The 19,445-nt window shown below is 38.4% G+C and overlaps 1 protein-coding gene across 1 annotated transcript in view; it reads left to right on the top strand.

Moving 5' to 3' along the window:
- The first annotated feature begins 459 nt into the window (after positions 1 to 459).
- The window catches only part of ENPEP (glutamyl aminopeptidase), a 32,320-nt gene continuing 13,334 nt past the window's right edge, over positions 460 to 19,445 (top strand). The window contains exons 1-7 of the mRNA XM_085222898.1: positions 460 to 1,335; positions 6,062 to 6,203; positions 8,567 to 8,698; positions 12,329 to 12,459; positions 14,503 to 14,647; positions 15,272 to 15,385; positions 17,160 to 17,294. Of these exons, the coding sequence (XP_085079024.1) occupies positions 719 to 1,335; positions 6,062 to 6,203; positions 8,567 to 8,698; positions 12,329 to 12,459; positions 14,503 to 14,647; positions 15,272 to 15,385; positions 17,160 to 17,294 (1,416 nt within the window). The 5' untranslated portion in view covers positions 460 to 718. The remainder of the gene's footprint in view (positions 1,336 to 6,061; positions 6,204 to 8,566; positions 8,699 to 12,328; positions 12,460 to 14,502; positions 14,648 to 15,271; positions 15,386 to 17,159; positions 17,295 to 19,445) is intronic.

Here is a 19,445-nt window from a genome sequence, read left to right as displayed (position 1 = left end):
TACTCAGCAAAGGTAAATGAGCCTAGAAAGAAGGAGAATGGTTGAAACTGCCTTGAAAGATGTATGTGATTTTGCTGGATTTTTGAGACTTTGGAGATGTCATTTCACAAACTATTAAGGGAAAGTTCAAGGAAATTTACTTTGCTAGTAAAGGAAAAAAAAAAAAAAGAAACCTAATCATAAAAACCCAAACAAGACACAGCACAGAAAAAAAAGAAAAAAAAAAAAAAAAGAAAAAAAAAAAAAAAAAAGGAAGAGGTAGTGGCAAAGGTTGAAGCTTTGGAGCAGTTACACCTCTATCTGTGAACTCCTTCAGAAAGCTGCTGACAGAGCTTTGGCATCTGATCATCTCCTAACTGCTGATTAACATAGTACTGTTTTATATTTAACTCAGGCCACAGCAGGAGGGGCTGGGGGTGGGGTTGAGTTGCTTAAAAAGGGAGCGCAGTAGAAACAATGTTCTTCTGTGTTGGTTCCCTTGGTCTCTCTGCCCCGCTGCATGCCTTTTGATCATTCATGTTTCCTCTAAATGCATGTTATCTTTAATTAATTGAGTGCCTTGTGGAAAGCAAGGTGGGGGAGACAGACAGAGAACAGCTACAGCTACACAATTAATGTGCAAACCAAGTCTGCTGAGTTTACTGAAAGTAAGTGCTGAAGTGACTTATAAGCTTTAAATGATTCATGTTTTGCTCTGAGAACAGACCTGGGAGCTGAGATGGAAGACATGGATTTTGAGGATAAGAAGACCAAGAAGTACTGCATTAAGACAAAGCACGTGGCTATCATCTGTGGTGTTGTTGCTGTTGTAGGTCTTGCTGTGGGTCTTGGTGTGGGATTGAGCAAATCCCAGCAATCTCAAGAGTATACAGACCAGCTGGATCAGCCAGCAACTTCTCCTCCCACTGTGGATGCAGGTCCCTGTCCTACTAAAAGCGATGATTCTGGAGACTGGAGAAATTTCAGGCTACCGACCTATGTGAAGCCTATTCACTATGACCTGGAAGTGAAGCCTGAGATGGAGACAGACATTTACACTGGGACAGTCAATATTTCTATTGCTTTGGAACAATCTACCAGCCACCTCTGGCTCCACCTGAGGGAGACCAAGATTACAGAAATGCCTACGCTCAGGAAATCCTCAGGACAGCAAATTTCTCTGACTGACTGTTTTGAGTATGAGGCACAAGAGTACATAGTAATGAAGGCAGGAGTGGAACTTACTGTCACCGATGAAAGTGATCCCTATATACTCACCATGAAGTTTCAAGGCTGGCTGAATGGTTCCCTGGTTGGCTTTTATAGGACCACCTACACTGAGAATGGAGAGACTAAGTAAAGCAGATTTTATTTTATTTATTAAACTTTATTCTCTATTCCTGCTTTCTAAGACCTACTCTTTTCCTGTGTCAGCTTTGCAAACTTGTCTCTCACCAACTTGCTGATATTTCTGAGCTGTTCTTTCTCATTCCCCTAAGGAAGATGTTGTATTTAAACCTTTTGGCTGTTGACAAGAGTGGGCAAGAGAGTTGGGGGCTTTATTTATTATTTTGAAAATCTTTTTCAAACTACCAGTCCCAGGTTGTGCTTGAGCTTTGCAGAAGGCTCCCTCAGAGAGACAGGCACTGAGGCCTGCTTTTTATCTCTGTAGTCCAATAAAGAGAATATGGCTCTCACCACTCTCTCCTGTCATTCCCCAAGGTAATATTTTTGGTGTGAAACACTCCTGTGATAGTTTTCCTGACATTGTGCTTCCTTGATGTTGCAAACTTGAGGAATGTCTAAATTCTGTCACTCCTGCAGCTGGTTTAAATTATGAGTTAGAGAGATCCAAACTATGAAGATTATCTTAACTTGGAGTTTCTGTGCTCCACATCCCCTTCTTTTTTTTTCTTTTTTTTCTTTTTTGTTGTTGTTGTTGTTGTTTTAGTATATCAATAGTTATTGAACAGTTAGGAGCAACAGTTAACCTCATTTCACTTCCCAGATTCATAATGCTTCAGGGGATCCTGAAAAAGTTCCTGTTGAGGCAGTCCTTCTCAGTTAGTATACAGAGAGGACACAATGCCATCCATTTTACAATACTTACATTTCTGATGTGATTTATTCCAGCCTTTACATTTAGAAGATAAACTTGGCTAGACTCTCCTAGGGCCCTCTAGCAAGCCAAACCTTGGTCTGTTTTTCAGACACTTGTTTGCCCTCCTGGGATAATGGTGTCATGTGTGAGAGTTGCATCAGTTCCATACAGCCACTGGCAGCCAACACTGGATTGGCACCAGCAGCAGCAAATCCAAGAGGCAGAGGAAAAAGCAAGCACTCATTTTTCATATGTAAACATGGTTATCAGATCTGGGAAGCAATCATGTGGAGAACAGCATGAAACCCCACCAATTCTTCTCTTGCTCCTCCAACTACTACCTCAGTATTGTTCTGATTCAAAGATGTCTTGATTTTATACAGTAAGCAACTAACACCTTCACAGCAGTTTTAAAGTGTAACCTGTTAGAGTTTTTATAAATTAGGGTATGCTACTTCCATCTTGTTGAACAAAACCTTGATATTGGGTGAATTATCTCATGTTTGTCACAACAACAGAACAGCAGGACCAGAACGCAGATCTCCTGAGTCACAGAGCAGGAGAGGTGATTGTCCATTCCTCAGACAGTGTAGAAAGACAAGGACCAAGCATCTAAGGGTAGAAAGAAAGGAGAACTTAATAATCTAAAAAAAATCTTACAATGTGAGTATACTTCACTGAGTTTCTATTCCTTGAACTTAGCAAGGAGTCTGAAAATGCTCAAGACAAAAAGGAAGGTGTGTGAGTTTGTTTCTTAGGCTTGAGAAGAACTCCAGTAGGAATGAGTGAATGGTGATTTCTGAGATGCTTTCAATGTGGTTAAGTTTAGGTAGACTGTCTCTGAGGCAGAAGAGATCATATACACAGTAGTGGTAAGTACAGCTTTGAAATGAGAGCAACCACCAGCCAGATTTCAAGCTGCTACTATTTTAGCAGGAGGGTTGGATTTGAAGATCTTAGAAGTCTCTTCCTGCCTAAATGATTCTATGACAGTTTAAGAAAAGACAGTGAGGAAAATGTTTTCTTATTCATTAAAAATGTGTTTTGCCTTGGATTTCTACTCAAAACCAGTGCTGACTAGCATTATATTTTTCTTGACATTTGCCTGAGGCAGATATTACCCTTGCAAAATTTCAACCCAAATGGGTAAAAATTGGATCAGGTGATAGCAAACTTCAAGAAAGTCTGCTAATGGTGGATGCAAGAGAGAAGGGAGCTGAGGTGAAAATTAGAGCCAATTTGTAATTAACTGATGTCCCCAGACCTTCTGGGCAGTATTAGAAGCAGTGGGACCTTTTGAGAAAATTAACGGTCCTGGAAGTCAGCTTCCAGGATAGAGCTATCTATTTGTAAGGGCAAAGGTTTGCCAAAGCACTGCTGTAATGCCTTTTGTTTACAAAATGGGCAGAAGTCCAGACTCTTTTGTTGCTTAGATTCAAATCTCCCATCACATTTTGTGGAAAACATGTAGATCTGTGATGAACGTGCCTGCAAGTCCAGGAACCTTGAAGTGAATTTGCAGATACCTTGGAAATGCAGCTGCTTAAATTGATGTGGAAAAGCAGGTAGGGAACAGAAAAGCAGAAACTTTGAGAATGAAGATTTTAGGCATAGAACTGCCTAGATTCTCTTGAGGGTGCCTGAATCCAGCTGTAAGCACTGAAGTTTTTTCCCAAAGCTATTCCTCTGTCTCTGGGCACTTCATTCCCCATTGATGAAAGGGGAATGTCTTCCCCTATTATAATTAATGTAGTGAGTATGAATATATCACAACTGCGCTGTTTTCAGATACTGGAGGAAGGTACAAGAGTTTTTGTATTATTGATTCTTTTAACTCACCAGCTCCTGTCAATGAATCTGCTAAAATCTTCTGTTATTTTTGCATAGATACTACAGACAATAGAAACATGTCAAGACATCTGATTTTGATTTTACATTGCTATTTGTGGCAATTTATGGTTTCCCTTTTATAGGAATTCTATCTGTCCTCCATAAGAGTGGAACAAGAGGCTTGTAAATGAATACTCAGTTGGGCACATCTCTAACATATAAGAGGATCTGCATTTAGAACTTTATTGATTAGAGAAAGGCAATATTTTGTTGTTGTTGTAAGGAGGTGACTCTCCTGCCTCTGGCTCAGGAGCAATATTTTCTCGAAAGATGCAATGAATATGAACTTAAGGAAAGGCTGGTAGAAAAAAAAACACATATCATTTAGCTCATGGGGGGAGCTTTTTATACTAGAACCTTGTGTTTTGGAATAATAATTAAAAAAAAAAGAATAAAAGAATATTAATCATAGTTCTAAGTGCAGCACTGTTCTATTTTGGGAACCACAGCTGGATGCAATCTCAGCTAGATCTTCACTTCTTATTACTATGCTTATTACAACTGCTACCTCCAGTTCATATTTAAAGTTCTGAATATCAAAAGCAAGCAGAAGGGTGGAAGCCACCATCAGTGAAGAAAATCTATCTAAAATCTACATAACACAGCTTGAAAGGAAATTACATCATCACCTGTTTTTAGTGCTACTTCTGTGCAGGCCATATCCTGGATTTCTCATATAGAAATGGCAGTGCTGAGATTTTACAATGCTGATATCTGTTTGCCTCCACAAATATATGGGGATAGATAATCACCTTCTAGATCAAAAAAAGCTATCATAGTGTCATCAATCTTTAGGAACAAGATGTAAATGTGCCAAGATATATAGCCAAATTTTTAAGCAATAGATGTGAAGCGTTGCCCTGAGGACTTGGCAGTTAACTTCATTGTGAAATAGCTTTCTAATCCAACCAAAAGTAAAGAGTGAGATCAAACAGTTTACCAAGCAAGTGAAATTCTACCGAGCCTGAAGTTAAGGTGAATGTTCATTATGCTTCCTGACCATTAAATTTAGTTACTATTCCAGTGAGCATAAATGGTGAAAATGCAGACATCTCCAACAGGCTTGTAAATGAACCTTGTTGCTTTAAGTTCCTAATGACCAGTTTAGTATTTAAGCAACACAAAGAAAAGCCAAAGGCAACAGAAACATTGAAAACTTAGTTGTAAAGAGCTTGTAGTCTAGCTGCAGATCTGTAATTTACGATATACACTTTTAATTACTTTTTGGAAAGAAAAACTACCTTAACATATTCAGAGCAGCTGTAGAATTGCTGTCAGAAAATGCCCAACATTCCAGATTAATTGAAAAAGCATCTGCATTCTCTTTCACCATTAATCACTGGAGAACACACTGCCACTGAACAGTTCATTAATGGGGGAGTCTAATGCCACTGTGAGAAGCAAGCATACAATATGAACTATCACAAGCTTCATCTTATTTTTTTCCATGGCTCCTTATTTTCTAGTTCCTCCAACAGTTTTTGCAAAAGTGAGATATCTTCCTAAACCCATCCCAACACAGCAAACACAGCATAAATTCTGTGCTAGGATGTTTACCTAGACTTTCCATGCTTTCCCCAGCAGTTTTCTCATTGGAAGTGCAACAGCAGCAGGAGATAAGTGTATTTGGTAACTATAGAGAAAGAAACACATAGGCAGGGTGAGATTTCAGGGGCACTTAGGCAATTCCAAGGTGTCTTCCTATGTTCAACACTCCAATCCCAAGACTGGCACAGAGATCAGTGAGAATGCTCAACAGGAAGGTGAGCAAATTTTTTACCACCCAGTAGGGGTCATTAGTCTCTTATTATCTGGCTCCTAAAAATATTTCTTGAAGAGTAATTGTCTTTAATTTTTGCTTTAAACCCTAGAGAATGTTGATGACAGATTTTGTGGTACACATGTTCCACTAGCCTATATGATGTTAATTTGTGCGTTTGTGATATCATTTTTATGAATGGGCAAGTACACAAAAATATTTGTATTTAGTTTTAGTTCATGAAGTTGCCAAATACTTATGCATCGCAGATAAGATTCAAAAAGTATGCAGCAAAGACTTAGAACAATCTGCCAATCTGTTGTTTGTTTAAGGAGCATTGCAGCTACTGATCACGAGCCAACAGATGCACGGAAATCATTTCCCTGCTTTGACGAGCCCAACAAAAAAGCAACTTACAATATATCTATCATCCATCAAGACACATATGGAGCACTTTCAAACATGCCAGTACAGGTATGTATTTCCCAAATCTACTGCCTACGGGGAATCATTCTGTAAAGCCAGTGGATCACAAAGCCCTTGTATGATTACGGACTCTACCACATAGACACAGTAAAACAAATGGTTAATAAATATTCCATAAAATACAACTGGTTGTTTGGTTAGAAATCCCAGTGGCCAGTCAGCACACAACATAACAGTACAGAGCCACACTCAAAGCAGATATGACATACATCTTGTCTTTAGCTAGCTGGCCCTTTCCTCAGATAGTCTAGATGAGTAACCCCTACTAAGCGTATGCAAGTAGTGGCAGGTTCTTCAGTCAAACCAGGTGGACTCTGAGAAGAAATACTCTAGAATACAGTGGCTTCCGCTGTGGGGAGTCCCATAATAATCACTAACTATATAATGTTACAAAGCAAAGACTTGCTGATCACAACCTAGTGGTAAAGGAAGCTGCTAGCAGGAAAGTCTAGTACTATTACACTTAATATCACAGAATCTAAAAATCCCTCTGTCAGCTCAGTGCTATGGATACTTGTCAGTCCACCCCAACAGTAATTTTCTAAATAATCTATTTCTGAAACTGCTGCATCAAATTCCAAGTTTGGAATGAAATTCAATGGCATCAGTTATCTATCTCTGGGCACTCTGGAAGAAGGCTGAATGGCTTTCAGCAGAGACAGCTTCAAATGAATAGCTTAACTGAACATGTAGTCCAGTGTGTAATTTCTAATGAATGTGTTCTGAAGTGGGAGATAAAGTGCCAAGTACAAAAAAAAATAATAATAAAAAAATATTCCAGTCTTGGAACTGTTGCCATTTGCATCTTTCTAACTGCTCCCATCCAAAATACAAACAAAGGTCTGCTTTGCTGTGTACTGTTTTATTTAAGGAGTTGCCCAAATCTTAACTATTACCAATCTGACACAGCAGAGACTCACAGACCTCTTGCAAATTTAAATCTCCAACCTATTGTTATTATAAATATTTTTAAGATACCCAAAAGAGAAGCAGGTGCTTTCGTAAACAGCACATGTGAAAGGAGAGCATTTGTGGTTGCTTTCCTTAAAGACCTCAAATAAGTGAGGGCACCAGCATGGGATGTGAGGGTGTAAAACCAGGTGTTTTCAAGATTTAGTAGCTTTTGAGATTTACTTTAAATCTTAAAGTGTGGATCTTATCCCCAGTACAAACATTAAGCTTTCAAAGGGCTAGGTACCACTTGTTAATTAATTTGCTAAAATCCAAATACAGACAGGGAAACATGATGCTGCATTCATACTAGGGTTTGACTAAAAGACAACAGTGGGACCATTTTTCACTTGGTGAGATTAGAAGATCAGTTGCTCTGGGGTGAGGGATCTCTGGGGAATCAATTCAATAGATGTAGCGTAGCACAGGACACATTGTATGTTACGTATTCCATAACAGCTTTGGTTGTGTGGAGCTTTATATCCATCTGGCAAAATCAATTCAACAAAGTCAGGACCATGTACAGTTCATTTTCATTTCTCACTGGAGTGAATTTTGTTTAACATTTTTTCAGTGTAAATTGGAATCAAATAGTGAAAAGTAGATTGTGAATATATCTGTGAAAAAAAAAATCCAGTTTGTATGCTTTATTTACATTGCATTTATAACAAATGAACCTCATAAAGTACTGAATCTCCAGTAGATTAGTGTCTTCTATACATTTTGCCTTTCTCCTATTTTAGTCATCCAGACAGAAGCTCAAAAAATTATCAGACTGTTAATAGTAGATAATGGATAGCAGAAATTAGTATTCAGAGGATGAATCACATAAAAAAAAAATTATGAATTTGTTTACATAGTTCAGCTGAGAAAACCTAGAGTGTTTTTTAATTAATATACAAAGTAAAAGCTACTATCATGTCTTAAACAACCCACCAATTATCAGTGCTAACGAGTTCAAGATAGATTTATTAGTGCAGACTTTAACCTAATTAACATATCTGCACTCCCTGATGCCTACATGTTGCACAGATTTAAAAGAGGACAGAATCCAGCATTTCCTCTGGCCTGCCTGCAGGGATATTATTTTATGCAACTATTTCAAGAACACAACATATTGAAATACAGTAAAACTCCTGCTGGCAAAATTCCTTTGCATGTGAATGATTTCAAATCACTGTTGCAAAATTAGAATCAGGTAAACTTATGTAACGGAGAAAAACAAAGTCTCTTTTTGTGTATTTTGTCTGTTCTCATGCCATCAGAAATGGGATGCCAAAAGAGGTAAATCTGGAGATGTGATTTATCATATCTATGTAGTCTTACCCCTCATAAAAATATTATACTCTCTTTTGCATACATTTGCAATTTCATAATCAATTCTTTCTTCATTTCTGCAGGAAACTGTATCACTGGGTAATGGCTGGAATCGGACAACTTTTCAGAAGTCAGTTCCCATGAGCACTTACTTGGTATGCTTTGCAGTGCACCAGTTTGAGTGGGTGGAGAGAAGATCTGCTAGCGGAATACCTGTAAGTTCTATTACAGAGCAAACACAATTCAGATGACAGATATACTGTAATTTGCACTTTTATTTTTAATGAATCAGCTCTTTTTATAACATAAGCAGGATTTTTTCCTTTCCTATACTGTGTTTTAGATGGCAGATCAAACTAAGTGTTCACAATGGTCCCTCCAGTCTTCTTTACGTGCAGTATTTTTCAGTCTTTCTCCCATCTCAGTGAGGTCCCAGTTGATACCTCTCATACAGGCATACGGGGGAGGAAGGAACACGAGTGTTCCAATCTCATCCTCAACTTGAAACCCAGAGGCTAACGGAATGTAGAAACCCAAGGATGCAAGAGATACACAGAGATGCAAACACTCTGTAGTTTTTAGAAGCTTAAGAGGTATGAATACATACTGAGTGCGATGTCTGTCCTATTCACAGCAATGGTAACACAGAACTACCATGCTATGTGCAATTGCACATTGCTACAATATTCTTCGTTTTGCAACAGTAGCTAAAGGTAGCTGCCACGTAGCAAGTACAAACACATACAGAAGTGACAGTGCCTGAGTATTTGACAGGTACCCTAATGATGTATGTTTGAATCTGAATCCATAAAAGCCAAGCTCCTTGATTTAGATGCAACAGAAACAACTGCTTCAATCCAGTTCTGGCTTGGATTCAGTAAAAATCTTCTGAAGGTGCAACTGATCAGGCATAAGTAGATAAGTTTGAATCTCAAACTAACAGCATAGAAAGAATTTGCTGCTCAACCTAAGCTCCTACTTAGCCTAAAAGTAGTCTGGGATGCTCAGCCCACTGTTGTTTACTTATAGGTTTATTGTTTTTCCTCGTGAAACAGAGGGTGATGCTAGAGCTGTATGACCTGAATGCTTCCCCTTCTCTCCCCTCAACAGTGTGACATGTGCTCCTGTGGTCCAGCTGGCAGCTCTTCCCTCTTCTAACACGTGGAAGCTAGAGCATAGCCCCAGCTATGTCATTCCTCCCTTAGCAAGCAAGCTGCTTCTGAGTTTCTCTGTCCAAAGGATGGCAAATTCAGGCTGTCAATTAATATGAAAATTTGCGTTGTGTAAAGCACCAGAGTGCTGACCCAGCTTTCAGTAAAGACTTCCTAGCATAGCATTGTGCAGAGGCCTCCACCCTCAGCACCTCTGCTAGCATCATGCTGTAAACTTATTCTAATTCTTGACAACTGAACTGAAGCCAAATTATACTTAGTCAAAGAAATGGAGTCTGCCTTGAGATAGTGATGCAATATTCCTAGATACCTGCTATTTGGTTTTGCTTGCGAAATATGAGAGTTTTAGGATGTTCAGCAGCATGATTCTGTTAACAAGATGCTCTTTGGCTTGGCAGCTCCATTCACTGTCAGGAAAAGGACTTTGATTCTTTGGCCCCAATAGATATCCTCTAGAGTTTAGATATTTCAAAAACAAGAATTTTGGAGCTGTAGAACCATAGCATTATTTAGATTGGAAGAGACCCTCAAGATCAACCTGAATATACCAGGTCCCATCACTAAAGCATGCCCCTTACTGCTACATTCACATGGTTCCTAAATACCTCCAAGGATGAGGCCTCCTCTTCTTCCCTGGGCAGCCCATCCAACACTTGACCATACTCTCCCTGAAGAAAGTCTTCATAATGCCCAATATAAACTGCCCCTGGTGCACCTTGAGACCATTTCCTTGTGTCCTATTCTTCATCATCTGAAAGAAAACTGAAAAGAACTTTCGTAGAACAGTGTTGTAGGAAAAAAAAAAAAAAAAAAAACCCACAATGCAAAAAAGAATTGTTGAAGACAAATGCTGAAGAAGGTGGAAAACTTTGCTTGCTAGATATACAAATTCACTTACTAAGTGCTCATCCATGCCACGCTCCAGATTATGGAAGATTATGGATTTGCTTAGCTGAGCAATGAGATATTCAGATCTGTTGACTGTTGGGAAGAACATTCCATAGTTTGCTATATAAACTGTTAGCAACAAATCATCTAATGGAAATTATCCATATATCCACATGATCCATATATTTCTGTCATAAACAACAGCATGTAACTCACTCACAATACATTATTTAAAAACTCTGCCATCAGCCCTGAAAATCATTTCCCTAGCAAAGACCTTAACAGAATCCATGGTGGAAAACATGCCCACAGCTGGAAACAACTCTCCTGATCTAATTATCTGTCAGGTATCAAATACCTGCTCCAGAAAATCACAGAAGAGATTACAAGAAGAGATTTGAAACTCAAAGTCAGTTCTAGTGCACACTGAAGGTTTCAGAACCCATTAATATGAATCAGCTAGTGGGCTGAAGACTGCTAAATTGGGTAAAGAGCTTACTGAAGTAGAAATTACAGATTGTAATTGCAAACTGACCCTGAGGGAAATCCCTTGGCTGGGATGGATTCCCGATTGAATTTCATAAGCTTTTTTTGGTTCCTTTTTTTTTTTTTTTTTTTTTTTTTTTTTAATTCCTTTCTTATTTCTGATCACTTTCCTATCCTTTCACTGGAGGAAGTGTAATTTCATGGTATTGAGACCAATATGTTGTCAGGCTCAAAGAAGGCTCCTAGTGTAGGGCAGCTCCTTTGCTCTGTTTGGATCCTAAATGCCTGGCTGTAAGACAGGACTGAGGAGTAAACAACCCACACAAACACAGCCAGAAGAATGTGGCCCATTTATAAGAGACACAGAGCCTACAAAAAGATGTACCAGCTATCCCAAAGCCGGAAAATTCACTCAACACCGCAGATATTCAGGGACAGGGAAGAGGACAGCCCACAGTTCCTGCAGGCACAGCGCTGCAGTTCAGCTCTAGGATTATATACCTAGGAGTACTTGGACAAAGAAATCTAGAGGGGGAAAAAAAAAAAAAAAAAGGCTCTTCTTGAGTCCTGAAGGGAAAATTTGTCTTTCCAGCATGGAGATAATGTCTCAAAAGGCCCTTTCACACTGTAGGACTACTCATCATGGTTATGGATACTGAAAGGATTCCTGGGATCAAGGCTTCCTATTATTTGACAGTGACAGTCAAAGCAGCCTCAGACACCAAATCGAAGGGTGGAAAAGCCAGCACTCAAGACACCATTTTTTGCCCTCATCAAAGTTCAGATATGCAAAAGGAGCATGGAAATGATCCCCCATTGCACACAGAGCTAAAAGATGTGCCTTCTGAAAGGGATGAGATCTGGCCAAATTAATGAGCAGATCAGATCAAGAGGATTTCCATTAGGATACTTGTGCAGGTATCCTTCTTGAGAAAACAAGGCCTTAAAGAAGGGGAGGCTGGTAAGGCACTCGGGCCCTCACCCAAGCTTTGAGTGGGGAGATGGCCATTGCCAGCTTCTGGAAAGGGGTCTTACCAGTTTTGCAGCATGCTCAGATAACATTGACTTTGTCTCTCTTATGTATGAGATTTGAAAAAAATATATATCATTTGCCATTTAAAACAAAGTGGTATTTAATTTTTTTTGAACGTCAGGAGATAGAATTCAACATTCAGGACAGTATCTTAGAGAAAAAAATGCAGTGTTATAGGTGTGTGTGTTGAATTATTTTTCAATGCTTTCTACCTTCTGGTTCCTCTTAACTGAAGACTATTCTAATTGTCTCTCTCTATTTTACAGCTGAGAGTTTACGCCCAGCCACAGCAATTACACACGGCAGAATATGCAGCAAATGTAACAAAAATTGTGTTTGACTTCTTTGAAAAGTACTTTAATTTGAGCTACTCTCTTCCAAAACTAGGTGATTATTAGTACTTACATTTTTCATTTTGCTAATTCTCTGTCATTATGTTTCTCCTAGTGTTCCCTGGGCTTTGGTGGAAAACAAAGCATGAAAGTGTTTGGTTACTACCTGCTAATATTCTTTCATGATGTAAAATTGTACTTATGTAGTTCTTCAATATCATGGAAAGAGAGTTGGTGTCAGTAACAATTCAGTTAGCAGTTCTCACAGATGAACTGATCCTGGCACAGTTATTTTAGAGTGACTTGTGGAAAATCAGAGGAATCATTGGTGACATCAGCAGAGGAACATCATGAGCTAAAATAAAGCCAGATTAACTTTGAGAAAAACATGTATCACTTCCATGAGGACTTCTGGAAAAAAGTCAGCCATGAGATAAGTAAAAATATAAACTGCCAGAGAGTATGTCATACTATTTACTAATCTCAAAGTGGGTATGTAACCACATCTTAGAAAGAGTAATGTAGTCCAGTGTATAATTCAAAGTTGCTACTGCTGGACTGACAAAAGACAGAGCAAAACAAGAGCAGGTAAAGTATCAGATGATGCCCATGATTACAAAATAAGCCAAAAAATAAAGTACCACTGGGCATCCTTTAACTTGGGCTATATGGACTGTGGACTTGATTTATGCAGTTTGAAGTAATAAAATCAGGAATGTAAACTAAGTTGTGAAAATGCATTGGAAACATCCCCTCCTAAAATCTCCAAAGAGGTAATTCAAACAGGTTCATAAACTTCAACATTTTTCCCTAGCCTCTTAACTACAAATAAACCCATCTAACAGTCTAACTTACATTACTTTAATGATAGATACTTACCTCCTTTCAAAACATTGGAGGAGTTTACTGGAAATATCCATTTGCATTTCAACAAAAAGTGAATTAGGAAAGCTAGAACAGTACGCTGTCATTTTGTACACTGGTCCCTATTAATAGTTGGGACTACATCTCATGCTGCATAACCAAGCTTCCATTTCCATGAAATGCCTGATGATTTCGCACATGATTAGAGATCTGTCTGCATTCCAGGGCTAGAAACACCAGGTCAGCAGTATCAGAGGACAAATGCTCTTGTAATTTTTCTCACGTCTACTTGTTGTATGTCAACTTGTATCACAATTTTTTATTCGATTCAATTACTGCATTGTTCCCTCAGTATTAGAAGTCATCCAGATCAAACCAGATGAATCACATTTGTTTCTGCAAAATGTTTGAGATATTTCTTCCTGAGTTACAGCTTCTGGCATTGCCATTCTCCTTGCAATCCTCATTTTGACACTCTGTGAAGCCCCTACCAGACTATTGCCTTTGATTCTATAATCATTTTGTCTAAATTAAAATTACTAATTTCTGTCTTCTATTAGGGTGGAGTGATGGCTGTTTGTTCTATACAGTTTAAAATCCATCTGTACTTTTTCACTCACTTGAATAGAAAGGTTGTAGTCATTATCTGCAGAAGAAAATGCCAGTCCAATTTAATTCACAATTCTCATTTAAACCTGTATTGATTACTGACCATGAAGGAGTGACCCTCACAAATCGTCAGGAGTAGAAGCAGATGTTGTTCACTGCATGGGGGATTTACTTCAGTTAACACATCAATAAATATCTTTAATACAACAGAGTGACAAACAATGACATGCCTCACTATGCCACAGTTAGTTTCAAGTGGTTTACTGCCTACAGCATATCCCCAGATAATACTATTAATTTCTGGAGCCAAAATTAAGTAAGGTATGATATGCATGCTCTCAGGAGATGGCATAGCATCCTGTCTCAGGACAGATCCTCAACTAGTGCAACTGATCGTAGCTCTGTTAATCCCAACAGAACTCAGGCACTTGCTTTCTGCTTCTATAGGCCAGTCCTGTGCTTCTTAAGCAAAGATTATGGACTCAGTCCACAGCAGTAAGCCAGAACCATACGTGCAAAACATGCATAGCACTTCATAGCAAAACAGGCTATGAAAAAGCAGAAAGAAGTAGTTCAGTTGGCTTAAAAGATACAGTAGTAATCATGTTCTCTTTCTTTCCGTACAGACAAAATAGCTATCCAGATTTTGGAACAGGTGCTATGGAGAACTGGGGACTGATCACATACAGAGAAACAAACTTACTTTATGATCCCAATGAGTCTGCCAGTTCCAATCAACAGAGAGTGGCAGCTGTGGTAACCCATGAGCTTGTTCATCAGGTATGTTTTAGGACACAGTTCATTTTTTAAAGTGTTTAAAATGTGTAGTAGTAATTTTTAAATTGGGAAAGTTGCATTAATTAATCACATCTTGGGATACTCTTTGTGTGCTCACACTTTGATTGCAAACATATTAAAAGCACTCCCTGTTAGAACTTCACACTACCAGGACTACTATACTGCCCTTGAATTTTTCTCAGGAAATTAAATGCTTGGGTCCACACAGTGAGCCAGCTTATGAAAATCTGTCTGAAATGTCTTAAATGAACTAATTTGCATGTGCAGATGTCTCTTTTGGGCAAGCAAACAGGAACAACTATACACTCTGGAGGCTGTCTGAAAACATATCTGTACAAGCACAAATCATCAAATCAAGAGGAAGAAACTAAAAATATTCTCATGGCATATGAATCATTAGCAATCTCTCCGATAACATGTAATTTTATAATAAAAAGTTTTTAACATCAGGCAAGGACTGAATTCCAACTTAAACCCCAGAATTAGGATAATTTTCATCTGGCAACAGCAAGAAATGTAAACAAATATGCTATGTGAAGATGTGAAATACAGAAATGTACATTTATACTCAGCTAAAACTACTTCTTTCAATGTTTATAATTACAGTGGTTTGGGAATATTGTGACGATGGACTGGTGGGATGACTTGTGGTTAAATGAGGGATTTGCCAGCTACTTTGAGTACCTGGGAGTAAATGTTGCAGAACCAGAATGGCAAATGGTAATTATTTCTGTCTTGTAGAGGGATGTCAGGGGTGGGGGGGGAAGCATTTTGGAAGAGCGCATGTAATGCTATAATGCGATGGAAAGCACAGCAATGATAGCAGAGTAGCAAAGTCCTAGGCTACAACAAGTGAGGATATGCTCAAATGCAGCAGACATAAAATAAATAATCTGCTTACTCTCAGAAGGCCTCCAGTAGGCAGAGATCTCCAGCAGAACACCCTTCCCTCCACTGCCAGCACTTAAATGAGATCTGGGAAGGAGTGGATTCTGGCTCCATCCCTCCTGGTTACTCAGGTGCATTGCTTGCACCTGAGCTTCCTTGGGTTGGCCCTGCCTTCCCACCAGGTGCTCAATCACTGGTTCAAGCCATAACTTAGCATTTCCGCTACAGCATAAGAATAAGGCAACAATGATGGCAACTTAAAATATATTGATTAAAAAAAAAACACAACAGCAGTGTGGTACTGCGCAATATAAAGAAAAAGTTGGATTAAACATTTCTACCTCCCTACACTATAGTCTGAAACTAATCAAAATAAACTTTGTAAAATTTTAGTCCAGTGGGAACAGTTATTCCTTCTAACAAGTGAAGTATTTAGTTATTATTTTGGCAGACGATATCTAGGTGGATTCTGTGCAAAGCCTTAGAGCTGTTGTAAGGTTGTTCAAAGATCCAGCACTGGAAGATAGAGAATCTCACTTATTTAAGTTGTTTGGCTGTAGTAACTCTTCGCAACTTGAACTTCCTCTAATCTGCACAGTGTAAAGTTAGGCAGTGACAGTGAATGGCCTGTGGTGCTAGCTGCAGCAAAAACAACTCCAGTTGCTTCCAGGGCTTCCAGACAAAAAGAGTAGCCTTAAATAATCACTGTGAGGAATGATAGCAGTATGCAAGGAAAGTGAGTTTCTGCCAAACAAATGTGATGGCACATGATAATCATTTACCCTAGTTGACCAGGAGTAATGACATTCTATATACTAGAAAATGTACAACACATACCCTGGAAGGAAATTGGATAGGTGCTGCAGAGCTTAAGCCCATCATGCAGTCTAGCGATGACTGGAGCAGGCAACACCTATCTGCTACTCCACAAATATTTCTTCTTATTTCGTTATATGAGGCTGAGGACAAAAATCATTTTTGCACTTCTTTGGACTTTGAAGTGGATCTGTTGTTCTGCTTCCACAAGAAATAACAATTTTCATTACTGAGCCTAGAATTTAAAAGTCCTTTTCATATGTAAATGTCATATTCATTTAAGACTGAGCACCATTTCAGCATTTTCATCCTATGAAACATGAGGAGAGAAAACTAAATTGAAATTTAGTCTTGTACCAATGTCAGTTAAGAAGAAGGGGATTTTGCTTACAGATTATTTTATCTTTTAAAAAATGATAATTACCACTACAATGGAGAAACCTCCTTCCCTCTCCCCCAGCTCCATTTTAGCAAGAGGAACTCCTAATGCTTTGAGATATTGTCACACTGCTCAAATCCATAACAAAGACTTCTTTTATGCCAATTGGGGGCTTTAATATGGTATGATACACATGGGAAATGGGATTTGCAAAAGGTGATTTATCATAGTTAAGGAAAAATTGTATCCTGTCATCTCAGAGGTAAACTATGAACTTGCAAGTCCTCTTTATAGGATGTGACATTTCATTCCATTTCCAAATGCCTTCCCTTGAGAAGCTGCAGCTCAAGTTACTTATTTTGTGAAGTATACAGTCCTGCTTTGTTAATCCTCTAACACTTTCTTCCTCAGCTTGAACAGGTTTTAATTGATGATGTTCTTCCTGTAATGAAGGATGACTCTTTGCTTTCTTCCCACCCAATTGTGGTTGATGTATCAACCCCAGCTGAAATCACCTCTGTGTTTGATGGGATATCCTACAGTAAGGTAAGACATCCTCCTGCAGTGACTTCGGCTGCAAAGAAAGTGGAGGCTTAGGAGAGGAGATAAAAGTCAGAGTTCATAGCCACAGTTCCTAAGCCAGCAGGGGCTGTGTTTGCACAGAGCTTTTCTCTGGGATGTTCCCTGTTATCACTGATGATTCAATCAAAAGTGATGGTGAGAGTAGTCACAGATACCAGCAGGATCTGCTACCAGTAATACTAGAGTTCAAATTAAGTTAAGCCAGTCACTAAGCAGCTCCCTCTCCCATCGCCTTATGTGTTGATGCAGGTCAGTTAAGTCAAGACACAGTCTAATACAAAGGCAGTCCATGTGTCCACTCTCTATCTTCCCTGGGACAACTCTATTTTTAGGAAATAAGGCAGGGAATCAGACAGTTAAAATAGGAAAGTAATTTTTCATCTTGTCTTGCTCAAAGGATCTCAGGCACCCTAGAAGTCTGAACAAATATGGGCTACCTCCAGACTCTACAAGCACTGTCCCTGAACAGGAAGATGTTAAATTCACAGTTCATTGACTGCTGTGGAGTTCAACCAGTCATATCCCATACCATATTGCTTACGATGCTGATAAACATGATTGTATTGACAGCTTCCTTGTGATTATCTGTGGTTTCTATCTGATGTTTTCACTGAACATGCAAAATCCACCATTGTTAAGTCCCACTTGCTCCTCTCCAAGTTCTCATTCCAACTAGAGAAAAAGTATGTATTTCATTGATTTTAGCTTACTCGTGCTTCAGCTAAAATCTATAGCCATAGGTATTACTTTTATTAGCTAGACTTGATCCATCCATTTCCATCACTTTTCTGTTTTCAACTGTTAAATCCTCTATCCAACAATACAATCAGTATATATTGCATCATAAATTCCTCACACACAAATCATAAACCATTCGAAAACCTATGTTGTATAACACTGACGTTCTTAAATCAAGCTAATGAAAATCAAGAAAACATCCAGAGTTAAATCAAATACACAGGACCAAAATGTATTTTATTGCCTAAGCAAGAGGCACATTTTTGCGCAGTCTGGAAAAAAAAAATAGAGAAAAAAAATCATAGCTTTAACTCATCTCTTGTGCCTAGATAATTGCCACTTTTTTTTTTTTTTTTTTTTTTTTTTAAAGCAAAAACACTTGAGGACTCATGCATTGTTTGGGAACATTCTGCTTGGGATATAATTTGGCTTGGGATATAATTTGGCTTGAATGAGAAAGTCTTCACGTAGATTTAGCTCAAATTACTGTTGGTATTTATATACAAATGCATGACAAAATTAACTTGTTTCTTTTTGGTCTTATTTTGGCTTCTCTTTAGCATTTTTCTTAGAAAAACAATCTCCTCATGATAATATCCATCAATAAGCAAATAAAGCATAATTTGGAATGTTCTGTTAGTTTTACCAGAGCAATTACAAGGCTTATACGATCCTAGAAGTCTAATGAAATGCCTCAGGGTCTGTGGAGCCATTGTAGTGTGTTCTGTAAATGAACCTCTAGCTTCTGCACGATCAGGACAGCATTATGCACTAGGAAAACCATACTAGAACAGAGATGGGTGAATGCAGAATTAATATAAATAATTGTGTTCCAGTTTAATCATCCCTCTTAATGCAGAAAGTCTTGTTAAAATAATAATGATTTTTTTTTTTAACCTTTGTAATTCAAGCATTGATTACCTTTCTAGAAAACAAATATTTAGGAGTTCTGCTGGAAATTCTCTCTTGGGAGCCCCACAGTTTCAGAACCTCCCAGCCAAAGAAGCTTAGGATTAAAAGTTCCACATTTTCTCTATACAGCTTGATAATCACTCTAACTCAATCAAAGAAGTAGAGATATCATCAGATGTCAGCTACTCAAGTTAAGGTTGTTTTCTTGAATCTTCCCAAATATTTGTAATATAGAGAAGAAAACACTGGGGTTCCTATAACTAGTAATTTTATTAGCAAGGGTTTTTCCTCATATGCACTCTGTTATTAACTTCAAAGGATGGACATGAGAAAAGACTGAAAAGCAACTGTATTAAGATACGTCAACTAACTATACATTGCAATTTAAAGGAAAATAAGACTCCACTGGCCCCAAATGCTTGCACAAGTGCATAATTCTCCTCTGATTTTTGTCATAAATGGGAA

The sequence above is a fragment of the Meleagris gallopavo genome, chromosome 4 (genome assembly GCF_905368555.1).
Source record: "Meleagris gallopavo chromosome 4, MGAL_WU_HG_1.1, whole genome shotgun sequence".
NCBI lineage: Eukaryota > Metazoa > Chordata > Aves > Galliformes > Phasianidae > Meleagris > Meleagris gallopavo.
The sequence above is the reverse complement of the archived record's forward strand: the minus strand, read 5'-3'. Positions and strand labels throughout refer to the sequence as shown.